At 45.6% G+C, this 17,099-nt stretch overlaps 1 protein-coding gene across 1 annotated transcript in view; it reads right to left on the bottom strand.

Annotated features, from left to right (window-relative positions):
• Positions 1 to 11,718: 11,718 nt before the first annotated feature.
• Positions 11,719 to 17,099, bottom strand: part of LOC119280261 — a 33,773-nt gene continuing 28,392 nt past the window's right edge. Inside the window, exons 3-8 of the mRNA XM_037561166.1 lie at positions 14,020 to 14,119; positions 13,812 to 13,932; positions 13,495 to 13,616; positions 13,288 to 13,409; positions 12,587 to 12,746; positions 11,719 to 12,109 (exon numbers count right to left, since the gene is read on the bottom strand). Coding sequence (XP_037417063.1) covers positions 11,992 to 12,109; positions 12,587 to 12,746; positions 13,288 to 13,409; positions 13,495 to 13,616; positions 13,812 to 13,932; positions 14,020 to 14,119 — 743 coding nt within the window. The 3' untranslated portion in view covers positions 11,719 to 11,991. The remainder of the gene's footprint in view (positions 12,110 to 12,586; positions 12,747 to 13,287; positions 13,410 to 13,494; positions 13,617 to 13,811; positions 13,933 to 14,019; positions 14,120 to 17,099) is intronic.

The raw sequence follows: 17,099 nt of genomic DNA, 5'->3' as shown, positions 1-17,099 counted from the left end.
GATGTGATGGACAAGACCCAATCCTAAGCCTAGCACAAGATCATGTAGTTCGTATGCTAAAACTTTTCTAATGTCAAGTATCATTTCCTTAGACCATGAGATTGTGCAACTCCCGGATACCGTAGGAGTGCTTTGGGTGTGCCAAACGTCACAACGTAACTGGGTGGCTATAAAGGTACACTACGGGTATCTCTGAAAGTGTCTGTTGGGTTGGCACGAATCGAGATTGGGATTTTGTCACTCCGTGTAAACGGAGAGGTATCTCTGGGCCCACTCGGTAGGACATCATCATAATGTGCACAATGTGACCAAGGGGTTGGTCACGGGATGATGTGTTACGGAACGAGTAAAGAGACTTGCCGGTAACGAGATTGAACAAGGTATCGGTATACCGACGATCGAATCTCGGGCAAGTACCATACCGCTAGACAAAGGGAATTGTATACGGGATTGATTGAGTCCTTGACATCGTGGTTCATCCGATGAGATCATCGTGGAACATGTGGGAGCCAACATGGGTATCCAGATCCCGCTGTTGGTTATTGACCGGAGAACATCTCGGTCATGACTACATGTCTCCCGAACCCGTAGGGTCTACACACTTAAGGTTCGATGACGCTAGGGTTATAAAGGAAGTTTGTATGTGGTTACCGAATGTTGTTCGGAGTCCCGGATGAGATCCCGGACGTCACGAGGAGTTCCGGAATGGTCCGGAGGTAAAGATTTATATATAGGAAGTCCTGTTTCGGCCATCGGGACAAGTTTCGGGGTCATCGGTATTGTACCGGGACCACCGGAAGGGTCCCGGGGGCCCACCGGGTGGGGCCACCTGCCCCGTGTTGGAAATATGCCCTAGAGGCAATAATAAATTGATTATTATTATATTTCCTTGTTCATGATAATCGTTTATTATCCATGCTAGAATTGTATTGATAGGAAACTCAGATACATGTGTGGATACATAGACAACACCATGTCCCTAGTAAGCCTCTAGTTGACTAGCTCGTTGATCAATAGATGGTTACGGTTTCCTGACCATGGACATTGGATGTCGTTGATAACAGGATCACATCATTAGGAGAATGATGTGATGGACAAGACCCAATCCTAAGCCTAGCACAAGATCATGTAGTTCGTATGCTAAAGCTTTTCTAATGTCAAGTATCATTTCCTTAGACCATGAGATTGTGCAACTCCCGGATACCGTAGGAGTGCTTTGGGTGTGCCAAACGTCACAACGTAACTGGGTGGCTATAAAGGTACACTACGGGTATCTTTGAAAGTGTCTGTTGGGTTGGCACGAATCGAGATTGGGATTTTGTCACTCCGTGTAAACGGAGAGGTATCTCTGGGCCCACTCGGTAGGACATCATCATAATGTGCACAATGTGACCAAGGGGTTGATCACGGGATGATGTGTTACGGAACGAGTAAAGAGACTTGCCGGTAACGAGATTGAACAAGGTATCGGTATACCGACGATCGAATCTCGGGCAAGTACCATACCGCTAGACAAAGGGAATTGTATACGGGATTGATTGAGTCCTTGACATCGTGGTTCATCCGATGAGATCATCGTAGAACATGTGGGAGCCAACATGGGTATCCAGATCCCGCTGTTGGTTATTGACCGGAGAACATCTCGGTCATGTCTGCATGTCTCCCGAACCCGTAGGGTCTACACACTTAAGGTTCGATGACGCTAGGGTTATAAAGGAAGTTTGTATGTGGTTACCGAATGTTTTTCGGAGTCCCGGATGAGATCCCGGACGTCACGAGGAGTTCCGGAATGGTCCGGAGGTAAAGATTTATATATAGGAAGTCCTGTTTCGGCCATCGGGACAAGTTTCGGGGTCATCGGTATTGTACCGGGACCACCGGAAGGGTCCCGGGGGCCCACCGGGTGGGGCCACCTGCCCCGGGGGGCCACATGGGCTGTAGGGGGTGCACCTTGGCCTACATGGGCCAAGGGCACCAGCCCCTAGAGGCCCATGCGCCAAGATATAGGAAAAAGGGGAGAGTCCTAAAGGGGGAAGGCACCTCCGAGGTGCCTTGGGGAGGATGGACTCTCCCCCCCCTCTTAGCCGCACCCCTTCCTTGGAGGAAGGGGCAAGGCTGCGCCTCCCCCCTCTCCCCTGCCCCTATATATAGTGGAGGGGAGGGAGGGCATCCATACTTGAGCCCCTGGCGCCTCCCTCCCTCCCGTGACACCTCCTCCTCTCCCGTAGGTGCTTGGCGAAGCCCTGCAGGATTGCCACGCTCCTCCATCACCACCACGCCGTTGTGCTGCTGCTGGATGGAGTCTTCCTCAACCTCTCCCTCTCTCCTTGCTGGATCAAGGCGTGGGAGACATCGTCGAGCTGTACGTGTGTTGAACGCGGAGGTGCCGTCCGTTCGGCACTAGGATCATCGGTGATCTGAATCACGACGAGTACGACTCCATCAACCCCGTTCACTTGAACGCTTCCGCTTAGCGATCTACAAGGGTATGTAGATGCACTCTCCTTTCTACTCGTTGCTGGTTTCTCCATAGATAGATCTTGGTGACGCGTAGGAAAATTTTGAATTTCTGCTACGTTCCCCAGCAGGAACATCGGGACCTTCTCTCCAGCGTAGCTCAGCTCCCAGATCTCCTCGATCCTTCCGTAGTATCTGTCCTTGTCGTTGCCAGTGTAGGATTCCATCGTTACCCCGGAGTTCTGATAACCATCGCTCTTCATGTCCTTGTTCTTGGTGTAAAATGTGTAGTCGTTGATATCGTACGCCTCATAGGTCATCAGGTTGTGCTCGGTGCCCTATGACAAGGCGAATATGAGTTGTTCTTCCGCGGAAGAATCCTCATGTAAAGGGTACGACAGAAGCTTCTGCTTGAACCAACGCGTGAAACATGAGTTGTGCTCTTTGATTATATCTCCGTCCGTCCTCTGTTGGCCTTGGTCATTGTACGTCTTCTCAATAAATGTTTTGTGCTCTACCACCCAAGGATCGACCACGTCTATGTGTTGTAGCGCGACTAGGTTTGCTCTTTCAAAGTCAGCGAGTCGACCCTTGAAGTCGACATGCATTTCGCGGCGACCCTCACGGTGACCCCATCCAGCGAGCTTGCCTAAGTGCCTGTTGACGAGCAGACCAACGGGGTTCTCGATGCCTAGATAATTCGTGCAGTAGGAGATGCACTCTTCGGTCAGAAAGCCCCTGGTTATACTTCCCTCTGGACGTGACATGTTGCGAACGTATCCTTTGATGACACCATTCATCCTTTCGAACAGCATCATGCTGTGCAGGAACGTCGGCCCGAGTTGGATGATATCCTCCATGATATGGACCAGCAGATGCACCATAACGTCGAAGAATGCGGGCGGGAAGTACATCTCAAGCTCGCATAGTATCACCACGATCTCTTCCTGTAGCCTTCTGAGTTGCCTCACGCCAATCGACTTTCGAGAGATGACGTCGAAAAAGTTGCATAGGCCAAATAGCGTTTCATGGACGTGCGCGTCCATGATCCCACGGATTGCAACTGGAAGTATCTGCGTCATCAGCACGTGACAGTCGTGAGACTTCATTCCGCTGAACTTCTGCTTCGCTGGGTCTAGGTATCTGCTTATCTTCCCCGCGTAACCGTAAGGAAGTTTTACTCCTAGGAGGCAGGTGAAAAACTGCTCGATCTCCTCCTGACTTAGAGTGAAGCACGCGGGAGGGTAGTCATTTTCTGTCTTCTTGGCCTTTTTGCCTTTGCGATGACTTTCTGTGTCCTGCTTCGCCTCATCATCATCATCATCATTAGCGTGAAGCTCCTGCCTGATGCCCATTGATTTCAAGTCTGCCCTTGCTTTCGGCCCATCTTTGGTCCTCTCTGGCATGTTGAGCAGGGTACCAAGCAGACTCTCGCACACGTTCTTCGTGATATGCATGACATCAAGGCTGTGAGGCACACGGTGGATCTTCCAGTACGGCAAGTCCCAGAAAACAGACCTCGTTTTCCATACCTTCAGCAGCGGCTCTGGCGCCTTTCGCTTTTTTCCCGGCTCTGGCGCCTTTTGCTTCTTTCCAGGCAGTGGGCAGTCTTTCCAATTTTTCAACAGCTCGTCTATTTCCTCGCCGCTCCTCGTACACGGGCGTTTTCAGGGTTCGGTTTCACCATCGAACAGATCCTTGCGTTTCCTCCACGGGTCATCATCGCGAAGCCACCTTCGATGTCCCATGAACACGGTTTTCAAAGACCCGGGATCTCTATCTAGCTGGAGATATGTTGTGTCATCCATGCACCTTACGCATCCAGAAAATTCGTGGACTACCTGCCCCGCGAGATATCCGTAACCGAGATAGTCGTGCACCGTCGTGAGCAGTGCGGCTCTCATAGGGAAATATTCTTTCTCTGCGGTGTCCCACGTATTGGCTGGCGTTTTCCACAGCGTGTCTAGCTCCTCCTTCAGCAGCCCTAGATACAGATTGATGTCGTTCCCTGGTTGTTTCGGCCCTTCAATTAGCATACTCATGTGAATGTACTTCCTCTTCATGCACAACCAGGGGGGAAGGTTGTACATCCACACAAACACAGGCCAGGTGCTATGTGTGCTTCTCTGGCTGCCAAACGGATTGACTCCATCGGTGCTCGCGCCCAGCACGATGTTCCTTGGATCCTTCCCAAATTCTGGGTATTCGAAGTTCAACGCTTGCCACTGGCTCGCATCCTTAGGGTGACTCAGCATCTTGTCTTTTTTATTTATCTCCGGATCATTTCCTTCATCTTCCCGCTTCTTCTCCTCCCTATTCGCATGCCAACGCAGGAGCTTTGCTACCTTAGGGTCCGTGAAATACCGCTGCAGACGAGGAGTGATCGGAAAATACCACACCAATTTTCGAGGAGCTTTCTTCCTCTTCTTGTATTGAGTGACGCCGCACACCGGACATATGGTAGACTCCGCGTGCTCGTCCCGATAAATGATGCAATTGTTCATGCACACATGGTATTTCACGTGCGGTAAATCCAGAGGACACACGATTTTCTTCGCCTCCTCGAAACTGGTCGGGCACTTGTTCCCCTTGGGAAGACGCTCGTGCCAGAATGACATGTTCTCGTCGAAGCATGCGTCGGTCATTTTGTGTTTTACCTTCATCTCCAGAGCCATGAGCGTTACTTTCAGGCGGGTATCCTCGGGCCTGCATCCTTCATACAATGGAGTAACCGCGTCTATCTCCAGTTGATCCAGCTTGGCTTTCTCTCGGGCGGTAGCTCTTGCGTTATCCGTCTGCTTGAGAAGCAGCTCTTGAATATGAGGGTCCTGCACCCAGCCTCCATCGTCGTCTGCTCCGGCATCTTCATCTTCATGATCATGCCCTTCGTCTTGATCTTCCTCATCGTCATGTACGACATCTTCTACATGATGACTGTGTACAGTATCACCGCCGTGATCATGTCCTGGAGATTCTTCGTCTTCTCGCCCGCCCTCGCCGCGGTGGTACTTGTCTTGTTGCCCTTCCTCATTTCTTGCCCGGCCCCCATGGACGACTTCATAGTCATCTTCATCACCTTGCCACCGATAGCCATCCATGAAACCACGCAAGAGCAGGTGGTCCCGCACCTGCCCGGAATCCGGGTCCGTAATAAGGCTCTTCAGCTTGCATCTTGGACACGGACATCTTATCTCCGTCTCGTTCTTTTGAAGCATCTCGGCCTTCGCGGAGCTCAAAAACCTATTCATGATGCCTTCGGTCATCGTGCGGACCATGGTCGCCTGCGGGGTAGAGCAAAACGATATTTTAAAACCAAGAAAATTTTTGGCATGACTTTCCCTAAAAATAGGACCAAAAAGAATGCATAGTGCCAAAATTCTCGCCGAAACGGAAATGAATCGACATTCCGGCAAAATATTGGCAACTATCGCATTTCAAATACCGGTACCTGCAAACAAAAACATATATGCAACACCACAAACACAAGCAACACCACAAACATACATAGATCTAGCTAGGCCACAAAAAGTGCATGTGCACGTTGTTGGAGCGAGCTAGGGAGAAAAAAAGTAGATCTACATCATGAAGATAGCTTTCCCCTTACTTACCTATCAAAAAAGGTAATTTCACCACTTAATTTTGATGAATCTATGGTGGAAATGAGGTGAGGAGGAGGAGGCAGCCGAGACAAGCTTGGAGGAGGAGGTGGAGAGAATGAAGTGGGGAAAGTGAGTGGGTAGGTGGGCTGTCCAAAATATCTTGTTGGTCCCAGGTTACTAATGGCGCACCACAAGTAAATGCGCCATTAGTAACCCTGGTTACTAATGGCGCACCTGCGGATGGTGCGCCATTAGTAGTTTTTGCAGAATAGTAAAAAAAATATACTAATGGCGCACTGTGCAAAAGTACGCATTAGTAGTTTAAACTAGTAATGGCGCACTTTTACATAGTGCGCCATTAGTAGTTTTGCAAAAAAGTAAAAAAAAATATATACTAATGGCGCACTGTCTATAAGGTGCGCCATTATAAGTTAGAACTAGTAATGGTGTACTTTCACATCATGCGCCATTAGTATGTACGAAAAAATGAAAAAAAAATCAATACTAGTGGCACACCGTGTCTCTGGTGCGCCATTAGTGTCTTCCACACTAATGGCGCACCTACAACCGGTGCGCCATTAGTATATAGTAGTGGCGCACTACTTACCTGGTGCGCCATTACTATCAATTCTATCTATAGCCCTTTTCCTAGTAGTGCATGGCTCACTTTATTGATTTGTCAAAATAGCTACATCATTCACAATGTCATCCACAATGAAATCTGAGGGCTCATCGATCCAATTACAAGACACTTCTTTGCAGTACACCTCTCACCATCTCCAGTATCGTTTCACAAATTCTGTGCTCGTTGTGTTGGTTTACTCTAATACCTCGGTAACAAAAGGGTGTGGAGTATCAACTGTTTCACCCACCCAACAAAGGACCTCCATATATGCATTGTGTCATGGTGTGGTGGTCAATGAACTTCCACGTGCATATATATAGTGTCGATTCCCCTGCTAGCAAAGAGCTCCACGGGACATCATATTGCCATGATTATTTGCATTACTATGGCATGGTGGATCGTCATGCTTATGGTGTTTCGTGGAATTGCAGTTTGTACTTGCTAGAATCGCCCCTTCACCTCTGTCGAAAAGGAAACATAGAACTCTTAAATCTGAATACAGAGCTCCCAATCCATGGCAATATTTTCATGACAAAATAGTGCAAGTGGTCCACAACTCCCATTTAAATCATGGTTATGTACCTGTATCTCAAATCGATGACGCATTAATCCCTCTATTGCAGCTATTTCTCAGTGAATTTGTTCAGTTATGTTTTGCTCCAGAACACTGATAGCTATTGTGGTGTTAGCTGTAGGAGGCACCTTTTCTTAGCTTTTGTTTATTTTGCTGCAGATGGATGCTAAACCTTGCTCGTTACCATTGAGATAGCTGAACCCCACCGTTTTTGTCACATTAAACAATACGAAAGGATTATACTGTGTACAGTATTGTTTGTTTTATTTTTGGCGGTGGCATACATTGTTGTTGATAGTTGTCAGTGATTCGCAACGAGGCACATACAACACCAGACCTGCGAAGCGACCATGCATGTGCGTCGTCCGTGTTGTCCTAGTTGTGCATCTGCTGTTGTTGTGCTTGGTTGTGCCACCACCGCTGGTTGTTGCGCCTGGTTGCTTTTTGTCGTCGATCCTCTATCTGCGTCGGTTGTTGCTGCTGTCAAGCTTGGCTACCTCTGCTTCTTCTCATGCTTTTGCTACTGCTTCCTGCTCGGGTGCCTTTTCCACTACTGCATATTCTTGTGTCGATCATCGTGGACTGCACTTGCACGGTTGCACCTAATGAACTGAACATGGTACATGGCCGGCCCTGCAAACTGCCAAAAGCTCGTCTAAACAAAATCAGATGAAGGCCACGACCATAAATCTTCCTGGGAAAATTTCAAGGTTCTCCATGAGGATCAAAGATGAGTCGTGACGTGGAGTATCCTCCGCGACATCTTGTCAGCAGCAGCGAAAGCCATGGGATTGGCTCTAATACTAACTATTGTGAACCTTGATCCAACAAAATGCATGGCCGGAAGGAATTGTGCAGACATAGGTTTTGATTTTATTTTTGAGACATAGACATATGTTTAGATGAGAGAACAACTTGGGAAAAAAAATGCATGGCCACATGCCATCCTTATATATTGGATGCTTAGGCCCTTGAGGCCTTTGCCTTTCCCATTCTCCTAATACGATTCGACTTCCTTATATACAATTGGAGTCTTTCTAATCTTACAAATTCCTGATGGGCTCTTAGGATACTTCTTTCTGATGGACTCCTTGTCAGGTTCTAGCAGGAGAGATATCTTAACATATATCCCTTAGTTATCCATCAGAATCCAATGGCTGCTGTTACTTGTCTTATTTCTATAGTTACTGTTTACTGTAATTTAGTTCAACCAGGGGGCTTTGCTTAGGCCATTTACCTCATGTTTTACTCTCAGTAATCGCTGAACCGATCCGGCTATATATGTCATAACCATCGTGAATAAAGAATTCGCCAAAAATTACTTGGATTAATTAGAAGTAGAGGCGATTATCTTCTCATGTATCCTACATTTTACACCAAAATATGACAAATCCCTCATCGGTTTTTTGATCAATTCCTTCCAATTGTTCCAGTCCCAGCACTCCTTCCGTACTGGTTCAATGGGAGCTGCCTCTATGGGCTCTCCTCCCATGCTGGTTCAGCAGGAGTAGGCCTCTATGGGCTCTCCTCCCATGCTGGTTCAACAGGAGTAGGGCAGGTCCGTCTATTGGCTCACAAATTGGGTGAAGCAAAATATGCTTTTTCTATTGGTTTACTCTAATATCTCGGAAACAAAACCATGGAGTTTTGACAGTTTCACTCATCCAACACCATGTATGAATTGTGTGGTGGTGGGAATACTGCAGCTTGCGTATATATAGTGTTATTCCCCTGCTACAAAAGAAATCATCAGGTCATCATATTTCCATGACCATTTGCATTACTATGGCATGGCGGAACATCATGCTTATTGTGTTTAGCAAAAATGCCATTTTCACTACTGCAATCAGCCGTACACCTCATTCAAAAAAAAACATGGGAACCTGAAATCAGAATCTCTATCCATGGCAACAGTTATGTGCCCCTGTATCACAAAACGACGATGCATTAACCCCTCATTCTGTGCTGAAAACATGAACTCTTTTCTTCTTTTTTGAAAGATTAAGAAACCTGAACTCAATCCATCACTTAGGCAGGCAAAACAATATATGATCTTGCACACAGGGAAGTCATCGAGCGAGTAGCATGCAGCTTAATGGACTCCGAAGAGTAGTAACAACTGAAGCGGGTGCAGCCACGGTAGACCCCATCCAGTTACATAGGCTCGGGTCTTTCCAGGTGCAGTTCGAGGTATAGGCCATTGGAGGTTAACAAAATCTAAAGCACAAAGAGTTGATGAGGCCGCTGATAGACATTTTTCCTTCGTGTATAAGATTTGATCAGGAACAACCACATACAAACATCGATTAGCAGTCAATAACACACAACTGTACAAACTCCGTATATTCAGATTGATGCTATTTTTACACTTCAGGGGTACATACGAAGAACACATATCTACTGTTGTTCAGACGTAGTTGAAACTGCAGCATAATCATATTTAACATCTACATTGTTACTATCTTGGGAACCACATTTTCTCCAACTGATCTTCCACATCTGGAGTAAGCTTACCCTGCATGACAGAGGAAAAATATTACTCACATGGACACATAGATGCAAGGCCTATTCAGTGTGGTGATGTTGTTGTCAAAACTACGTACACATGATGAATCTGGTGATGTCTTATTCTGTTATCATTCTATTAATCAAAGTGAACAAAGATAAACCTCATAAAGAGCGAAAACATCACAATTTTAGCATCAGTGGAATGGGAATCCATGATATTGTCGCATAAATTTTGGTGTATTTGTATTGCTCCAAGCAGAACTAGCAATACTACCATCAGATTTAAAGTGGTTCAATCAAACTATAACTCTACAAAAATAGACTCAAGCAATGCATTGAGTAAGCTGATGCACACCTGTCAGCTTCAATTGTCCTCTTTGCCAACATCAGAGTCAAGAAAACAGGTACCATCGCAGCACATAGATGCTTAAGAGTACGTCCGCTAACAATGTCATGTGTCCACCTATGTATAGGTTTGTCCGCAGACTCTTCTACTTTGGCAAGAAGGTAAAATCCTGAAATCAATTTGAAAAATCAGAACAAAAGTATCCAGACAATATAACTTTGCGCTTAGAAAACACTCGTGAGAAATTGCGCTTAGACAAAATGATTTAGCAATGGCCTATTCTTTAAACTGTGCTTAAATAAATGCTTCTGCATAACTCATTCTTGTAGCAATTTCATCAACAAACAAAAAGGAGAAGTTCAGATACATTTATATTAATTGGTTGTTGACTACTTGATAAATTTCTAGATAACAGCAGACATGACTGGGGAAACAGAATCATCTTGGTACCGGTCAATGGTATTGAGAGAATAAAAACTTAAGAAGGGGAACGGTACAACTTCTAGTGAGTTTTCTATAAATTTCAAGGTAACTACGGTTTATAACCAAGCATCATGAGTACAAACTGTCAAAAGAAAAAGGTATCACCAGTTTTGTATGCTGTGACAAAATCGACTTTGAAATAACCCAGACAAATCAGAGCAACACAAGTGAAGGGCACAGTCGGTTATCCAACCATGGCAAGATCCAATCCAATGGCTGCTGTTACTTGGCTTATTGCTTTAGTTACCTCATGTTTTACTCGGTAATCACTGAATCGACCCGGCTATATATGTCGTGCCCATTGTAAATAGAAAGAAAGAATTCACCAAAAGTAGAGGCGATTATCTTCTCAACTATCCCGTATTTTACACCAAAATCCGACAAATCCCTCGTCGGTTCTTTGATCAATTCCTTCCAATTGTTCCGGTCCTAGCACTTCTCCCATGTTGGTTCAACGGGAAATCCCTCTATTGGCTCTCCTCCCATCCTGGCTCAACAAGAACCAGGAGCGGGTCCCTCTATTGGCTCACAAATTCGTTGAAGCAAAATATGTGTTTTCTATTGGTTTACTCTAATATCTCAGAAATAAAGAGCATGGAGCATGGACCGTTTCACCCAGCCAACACCATATATGCATTGTGCGGTGGTGGGAAAACTGCCTCTTGCACATATATAGTCTCGATTCCCCCTACCAAAGAAATCATCAGGTCATCATATTGCCATGATCATTTGCCTTACTATGGCATGGCAAATCATGCTTATTGTGTTCCGCAAAAATGTCATTTTTACTGGTGGAATCAGCCATAGGCCTCTATCAAAAAGAAAACACAGGAACCTGAAATCAAAATCTAGAGTTCCCAATCCATGGCAACAATTGCATGATAAAACGCGGGGAATCTGGTTCCAGAGCTCCCGCCTCTAGCCCCTGTATCCCAAATCGACGATGCATTAACCCCTCCTCATTCTACAATGAAAACCTGAACTTTTTATTTGAAAGAGTAAGAAACCTGAACTCAATCCATCACTTAGACAGGCAAGCCAATAAATTATCTTGCACGCACAGAAGGTCTCAAGCCCATAGCATGCAGCTTAATGAACTCTGAAGAGCAGCAACAACTGAAGCGGGTGGAGTCTGAATAGATCCAGGTCGATTTACATAGGGTACAGTCTTTCCAGGTGCAGGAGGAGGTATAGGCCATTGGATGTTCCCAAAAACTAGCACAAAGAGTTGATAAGGCCACTGATATCATTTTTTCCTCCCTGTACAAGATTTGGTCAGTAACAACCACATACGAACATCGATTAGCAGGCAATAATACACAACCATGCACACTGGGGCTCCTGATATTCATATTGATGCTATTTTTACATTTCAGGGGTACATATGAAAAACACGCATCTACTGTTGTTCAGACGTAGTTGAAACTGCAGCATAACCATATTTGACATCTACAGTGTTGCTATCTTTGGAACCGCGTTCTCTCCAACTGATCTTCCACATCTGGAGTAAGCTTACCCTGCATGACAGAGGAGAAAACATTAGTCACATGGATACATAGATCCAAGGCCTATTCAATGTGGTGACATTGTTGTCAAAACTATATACACATGATGAATGCGAGCATTGATTTCTGGAAGCAAACCAGTAAGTACTATTATTAGTTTGAATAAACAGAAGCACATCATGAAAAGTTTGCTAAGAACTACCCATGCATGTTTTGGTTCATGTTATAAACACCAACAATTTAACTGCAGATGTCTTATTCTAATATCATTCTAGTAACCAAAGTGAACAAAAACCAACCTCACAAAGAGTGAAAACATCAAAATTTTGGTAAAGCAATGGAATGGCAATATTATTGCTATTTGGTAACATTTGGTGTATTTGTATGGTCAAAGCAGAGCGAGCAATACCAACATCAGATTAAGTGGTTTAATCGAACTAAAACTATTAGAAAAATAGACTCAAGCGATGCATTGAGTAAGCATTATACCTGTCAGGTTCAATTGTCCTCTTTGCCAACATCAGAGTCAAGAAAACAGGTACCATCGCAGCACATAGATGCTTAAGAGTATGTCCGCTAACAATGTCATGTGTCCACCTATATATAGGTTTGTCCGCAGCCTCTTCTACTTTGGCAAGAAGGTAAAATCCTGAAATCAATTTGAAATATCAGAACAGAAGTATCTTTGCGCTTAGAAAACCCTCGCAAAAAAATGCGTGTACAAGAAATGCTTGCAGTGGCCTATGTTTAAATTGCGCTTAAATAAATGCTTCTGCATAACTCATTCTTGTAGCAACTTCATCAAAGGCCAACAACAGGAAAACAACAGTTCATACACATTTATATTAGTTGGACTGTTGACTGTTTTATAAATTTCTAGGTAACAACAGACAGACTGGGGAAATAGAATCATCTTGGCACCGGTCAATGGTATTGAGAGAATAAGAACTTAAGAAGCGGAACATTAGAACTTTTAGTGAGTTTTCTATGAATTTCAAGGTAACTATGGTTTATAGCCAAGCATCGTGAGTACAGACTGCAAAAAGAAAAACGTATCACCAGTTCTTATGCTGTGAGAAAACCAACTGTGAAATAACCACGTACATTAACGCAAATCACATATAGCTATCTACACAAATAATGGTGGAACTGCATACACCCTGGTGATATTGAGCGACAATAGTACTAACCTGCTGCCCACAACCAGTAGCTTGAGTGTGTATACATTGGTGGAATAACTATAGCCATCACAGGTATTACAATGCATGGAACGAACTGGATTATTGCATATGGCCGAAGATCATCAAAGAAACTACATAATAGAGAAGAAAGTTAAGTTAAAGGAAGGAAATATTTCTGAGAGAAGTACAGATAAACAATCGAAAGATCTTGCCTACCTCCAGTACAGGATGCTCAGTGCACCAGCAATAACAAGGGGTGCAAGGGACTTTGTTCCTGCCCTATCATCAACCCTTTCAATGATGAAAATGGCCACGATAGACGTGAAAGCAATCGTCATCTAGACAAACAGGCCCATATGTCAGCGCTCGAAATATTTAAAATCAAGAAGGAGCAACTCCTAGGGTCTGGGAACTATACACTGTGTACATGTCATGGTACCAAGCTAGGGACTATACATTAGAGAGGATGATGATGTAAATATCATGATGCTGAATGTTAGATCTATGGCACAGAAGATCTAGGAAAGACTCACAGGCAATCTGTCCCAAACTAAGGTGGCATCGTTTGGGTAGAGATGGTAGTAGGATGAACCAACACCAACAGCAGTGACACCAGCATAGAAGAGTGTCCAACTCCAGAGCTCCCCCTGTGAGCTGCCAGCAGGATCAACATCAGAGTGCTTCAAATCTCAATTTGAGTCAGAACAGGAACCAAAATTGGTAAGAGCATCGAGTCTGCACCATAGCCTGAAGTAGTTTTTGTAGTGGCACAGGATGAGCCCCGCGAGACCGACAAAGAGGAAGGGGATATTTGAGATCACATTCAATGTGTTAGGGATCCCTGCAAAACAGAAAAAAAAACAAAACAGTATCGATGAGTGCCAAGCTATTTCCCCACATTATTTTGCTGGTGGTCTGTGCCATTGTTCGTTACTATCATTTAACAAGTATGCAGGGTGCCCAAGAACTCGCGTTAGCAGCCAAATTAGTTGATACAATCAAAGCAAAGCATACAATGCTGACCAATCAGAAGCATTCCCTTCGTGTAGTAAGCAAAAAGTAATTTAGCCGAACCTACGATTGACTCGCTCCCCAAATTCGCCTCCTCTCAGCTCAACCGTGTCCGCTGGTCTCGCTAAATCACAAATCTAAATGGCTAAAAACAGCAGGATTCGTAGGCACCACACAGCTAATATAACCAAAGCAACAGATAGTCCTATTCATTCTTTTCTTTCTTTCTCTTCTTATTCACCAATCGCGTGCAAGTGACCGGATATATGAGAAAAATATGAGAAGTGTGGTGCGCGGACGAAAAAATAGGGGCTCAAAACGGACACGCCTGGTCTGACCGGGCGCGTCCGCGAGCGTTTGAGGGATCAAATTAGAAGTACGTGGTTGAAGATACTCTAACACCGTGTGTGCCCATCATCAACCCACGGCCCATGCAAGTCCAAACACATGTGAATCGTTGATCGCAGCTGCATCCAATGATTGAGAGTGCTTCCAAGTACAGAAGAAAATCTTAGCCACTTCACCCCTGCTGGTAGTGGCTGCCATTGTGAGCTTGCTAGAGTGAGCGCACATAAGGGAGAAACACAACCTAAGAGAGAGAGAGAGAATAAGAAGAGGAGGTTCTGTCCAGATCTGTTGTGTGCTTGGATTGACCCCGGACTTGGTATGCTCATTCCCTACTTTGAGTACTTCAATTTGGTTAGCTGGTCTGACGATTGAGCTAGTGGAACATCCGGTTTTGAAGTGGTTTTGTCAGCTTATACTCCTGCAGTTTAGAACATACTCCCTCTGTCCAAAAATACTTGTCCTAGAAATGGGTAAATGGATGTATCTATAACTAAAATAAGTCTAAATACAATCATTTTCAGGACAAGTATTTCGGATGGAGGGAGTAGTAGTTTTGGGAGACGAACAGATTGGATGGGAAAACGGTGTTCGATGAGCTAAACTTTTGAGAGGAACTCGGGATCTCGTGTGTCTACTTGTCTGTCAATTTTGGTGTTGTTTGGTTCGGCGGTTTAAGAGCAGTTTGCAAAATATATATAGGGGCCAAAAGCTGTGTAAAGTCTACTTTCCTGAAATCTTGCCTCCTATGATTGTTGTTGTTGTTGTTGTTATTGTCAGTTGGCAACACAGAGAGTGTATTGTAAATCTCTCTAGAGATTCTAAAGAAGATTTTGTACTTATCATTCTCATAGTGAAGTTGTGTGGACCGCTTGATGAAGCTATGTACCTAGGGTAGGGTCACGGACCTGTCCAAACTACCCCCCCCCCCCAAGGACATCTCTTGAAGAAACCACCTGTCAATCGACTCAGAAGTGTTCCACTCGACGGATTCGAAGACACTCGACCATGAAGCCAACCACTCGACAGCCAGGAGATCTAAAGTCACTCCGCACGCAAATGGTCGGTCACTAAGTAGCTTTTATGGTCATCATAGCACTTTATTTGTGGCGTTACCAGTAACTCCCATGTCGGTGTCAAAACCGGCAGATCTCGGGTAGGGGGTCCCGAAGTGTGCGTCTAGGCGGATGGTAACAGGAGATAAGAGACACGATGTTTTTACCTAGGTTCGGGCCCTCTCGGTGGAGGTAAAACCCTACTCCTGCTTGATTAATCTTGATGATATGGGTAGTACAAGAGTTGATCTACCACGAGATCAGAGAGGCTAAACCCTAGAAGCTAGCCTATGGTATGATTGTTGTTCGTCCTACGGACTAAAACTCTCCGGTTTATATAGACATCGGAGAGGGCAAGGGTTACACAGAGTCGGTTACAATGGGAGGAGATCTTCATGTCGTATCACCAAGCTTGCCTTTCACGCCAAGGAAAGTCCCTATCCGGACACGGGACGAAGTCTTCAATCTTGTATCTTCATAGTCCGGGAGTCCGGCCAAAGGTCATAGTCCGGCCATCCGGACACCCCCTAATCCAGGACTCCCTCAGTAGCCCCTGAACCTGGCTTCAATGACGACGAGTCCGGCGCGCAAATTGTCTTCGGCATTGCAAGGCGGGTTCCTCCTCCAAATACTTCATAGAAGATGTTGAACACAAGGATAGTGTCCGGCTCTGCAAAAATAAGTTCCACATACCACCGTAGAGAGAATAATATCTGCACAAACCTAATCTGCTGACGTATTCCGTAGCGTGACATCATGCCACGGTCAAGCCTTTATTCGAATCGTTTTACTGTTTCCACCTCAGCGTGTTTAGCGAGGCGGTCTCCTTGGCACGTCTTGTCGAAGCAGAGATCGTGTCCCCTTATTCCGGGATTCTCATCAATACGGGTGTGGGTAACCCAACCGCGCCATTAACCGTGGCGCTTGGGGGATAAGCGAGTTTTATTAGGCCGATGGGGGCTCGTAGTTTCGGCCGCCCATATAAGGGGATAAGATTCTACCCTTTCCATTTACGCCTTCTTCCTCCTTTGCCTATCCGTCCCTGCGCACTCGAGCTCCAACGCCCAAGCCCGCACTTCCTACCTCAACCTTCTCCAATCATGTCCGGAGCGGGAGGTAGATGGATGGCCTCCTCCGTCACGGAGGGGCAAATCAAAAAGCTGAGGGATGCCGGATACCTGTCTGACGACGTCGCGCACCGGCTTCCAGATGTGGGGCAACTCATCCCCACCCCCAGGCCCCATGAGAGGGTTGTTTTCCTCCCCCATTTCCTCCGCGGACTGGGCTTTCCTCTTCACCCGTTCATCCGGGGGATCATGTTCTACTACGGCCTGGACTTCCACGATCTGGCCCCGAACTTCGTCCTCAACATCTCGGCGTTTATCCTCGTGTGCGAGGCCTTCCTCTGCA

This window comes from Triticum dicoccoides, chromosome 3B (assembly GCF_002162155.2).
Source record: "Triticum dicoccoides isolate Atlit2015 ecotype Zavitan chromosome 3B, WEW_v2.0, whole genome shotgun sequence".
In the NCBI taxonomy this organism is placed as follows: Eukaryota; Viridiplantae; Streptophyta; class Magnoliopsida; order Poales; family Poaceae; genus Triticum; species Triticum dicoccoides.
Note: the sequence above shows the minus strand (reverse complement) of the source record. Positions and strands in the feature narration are given on the sequence as shown.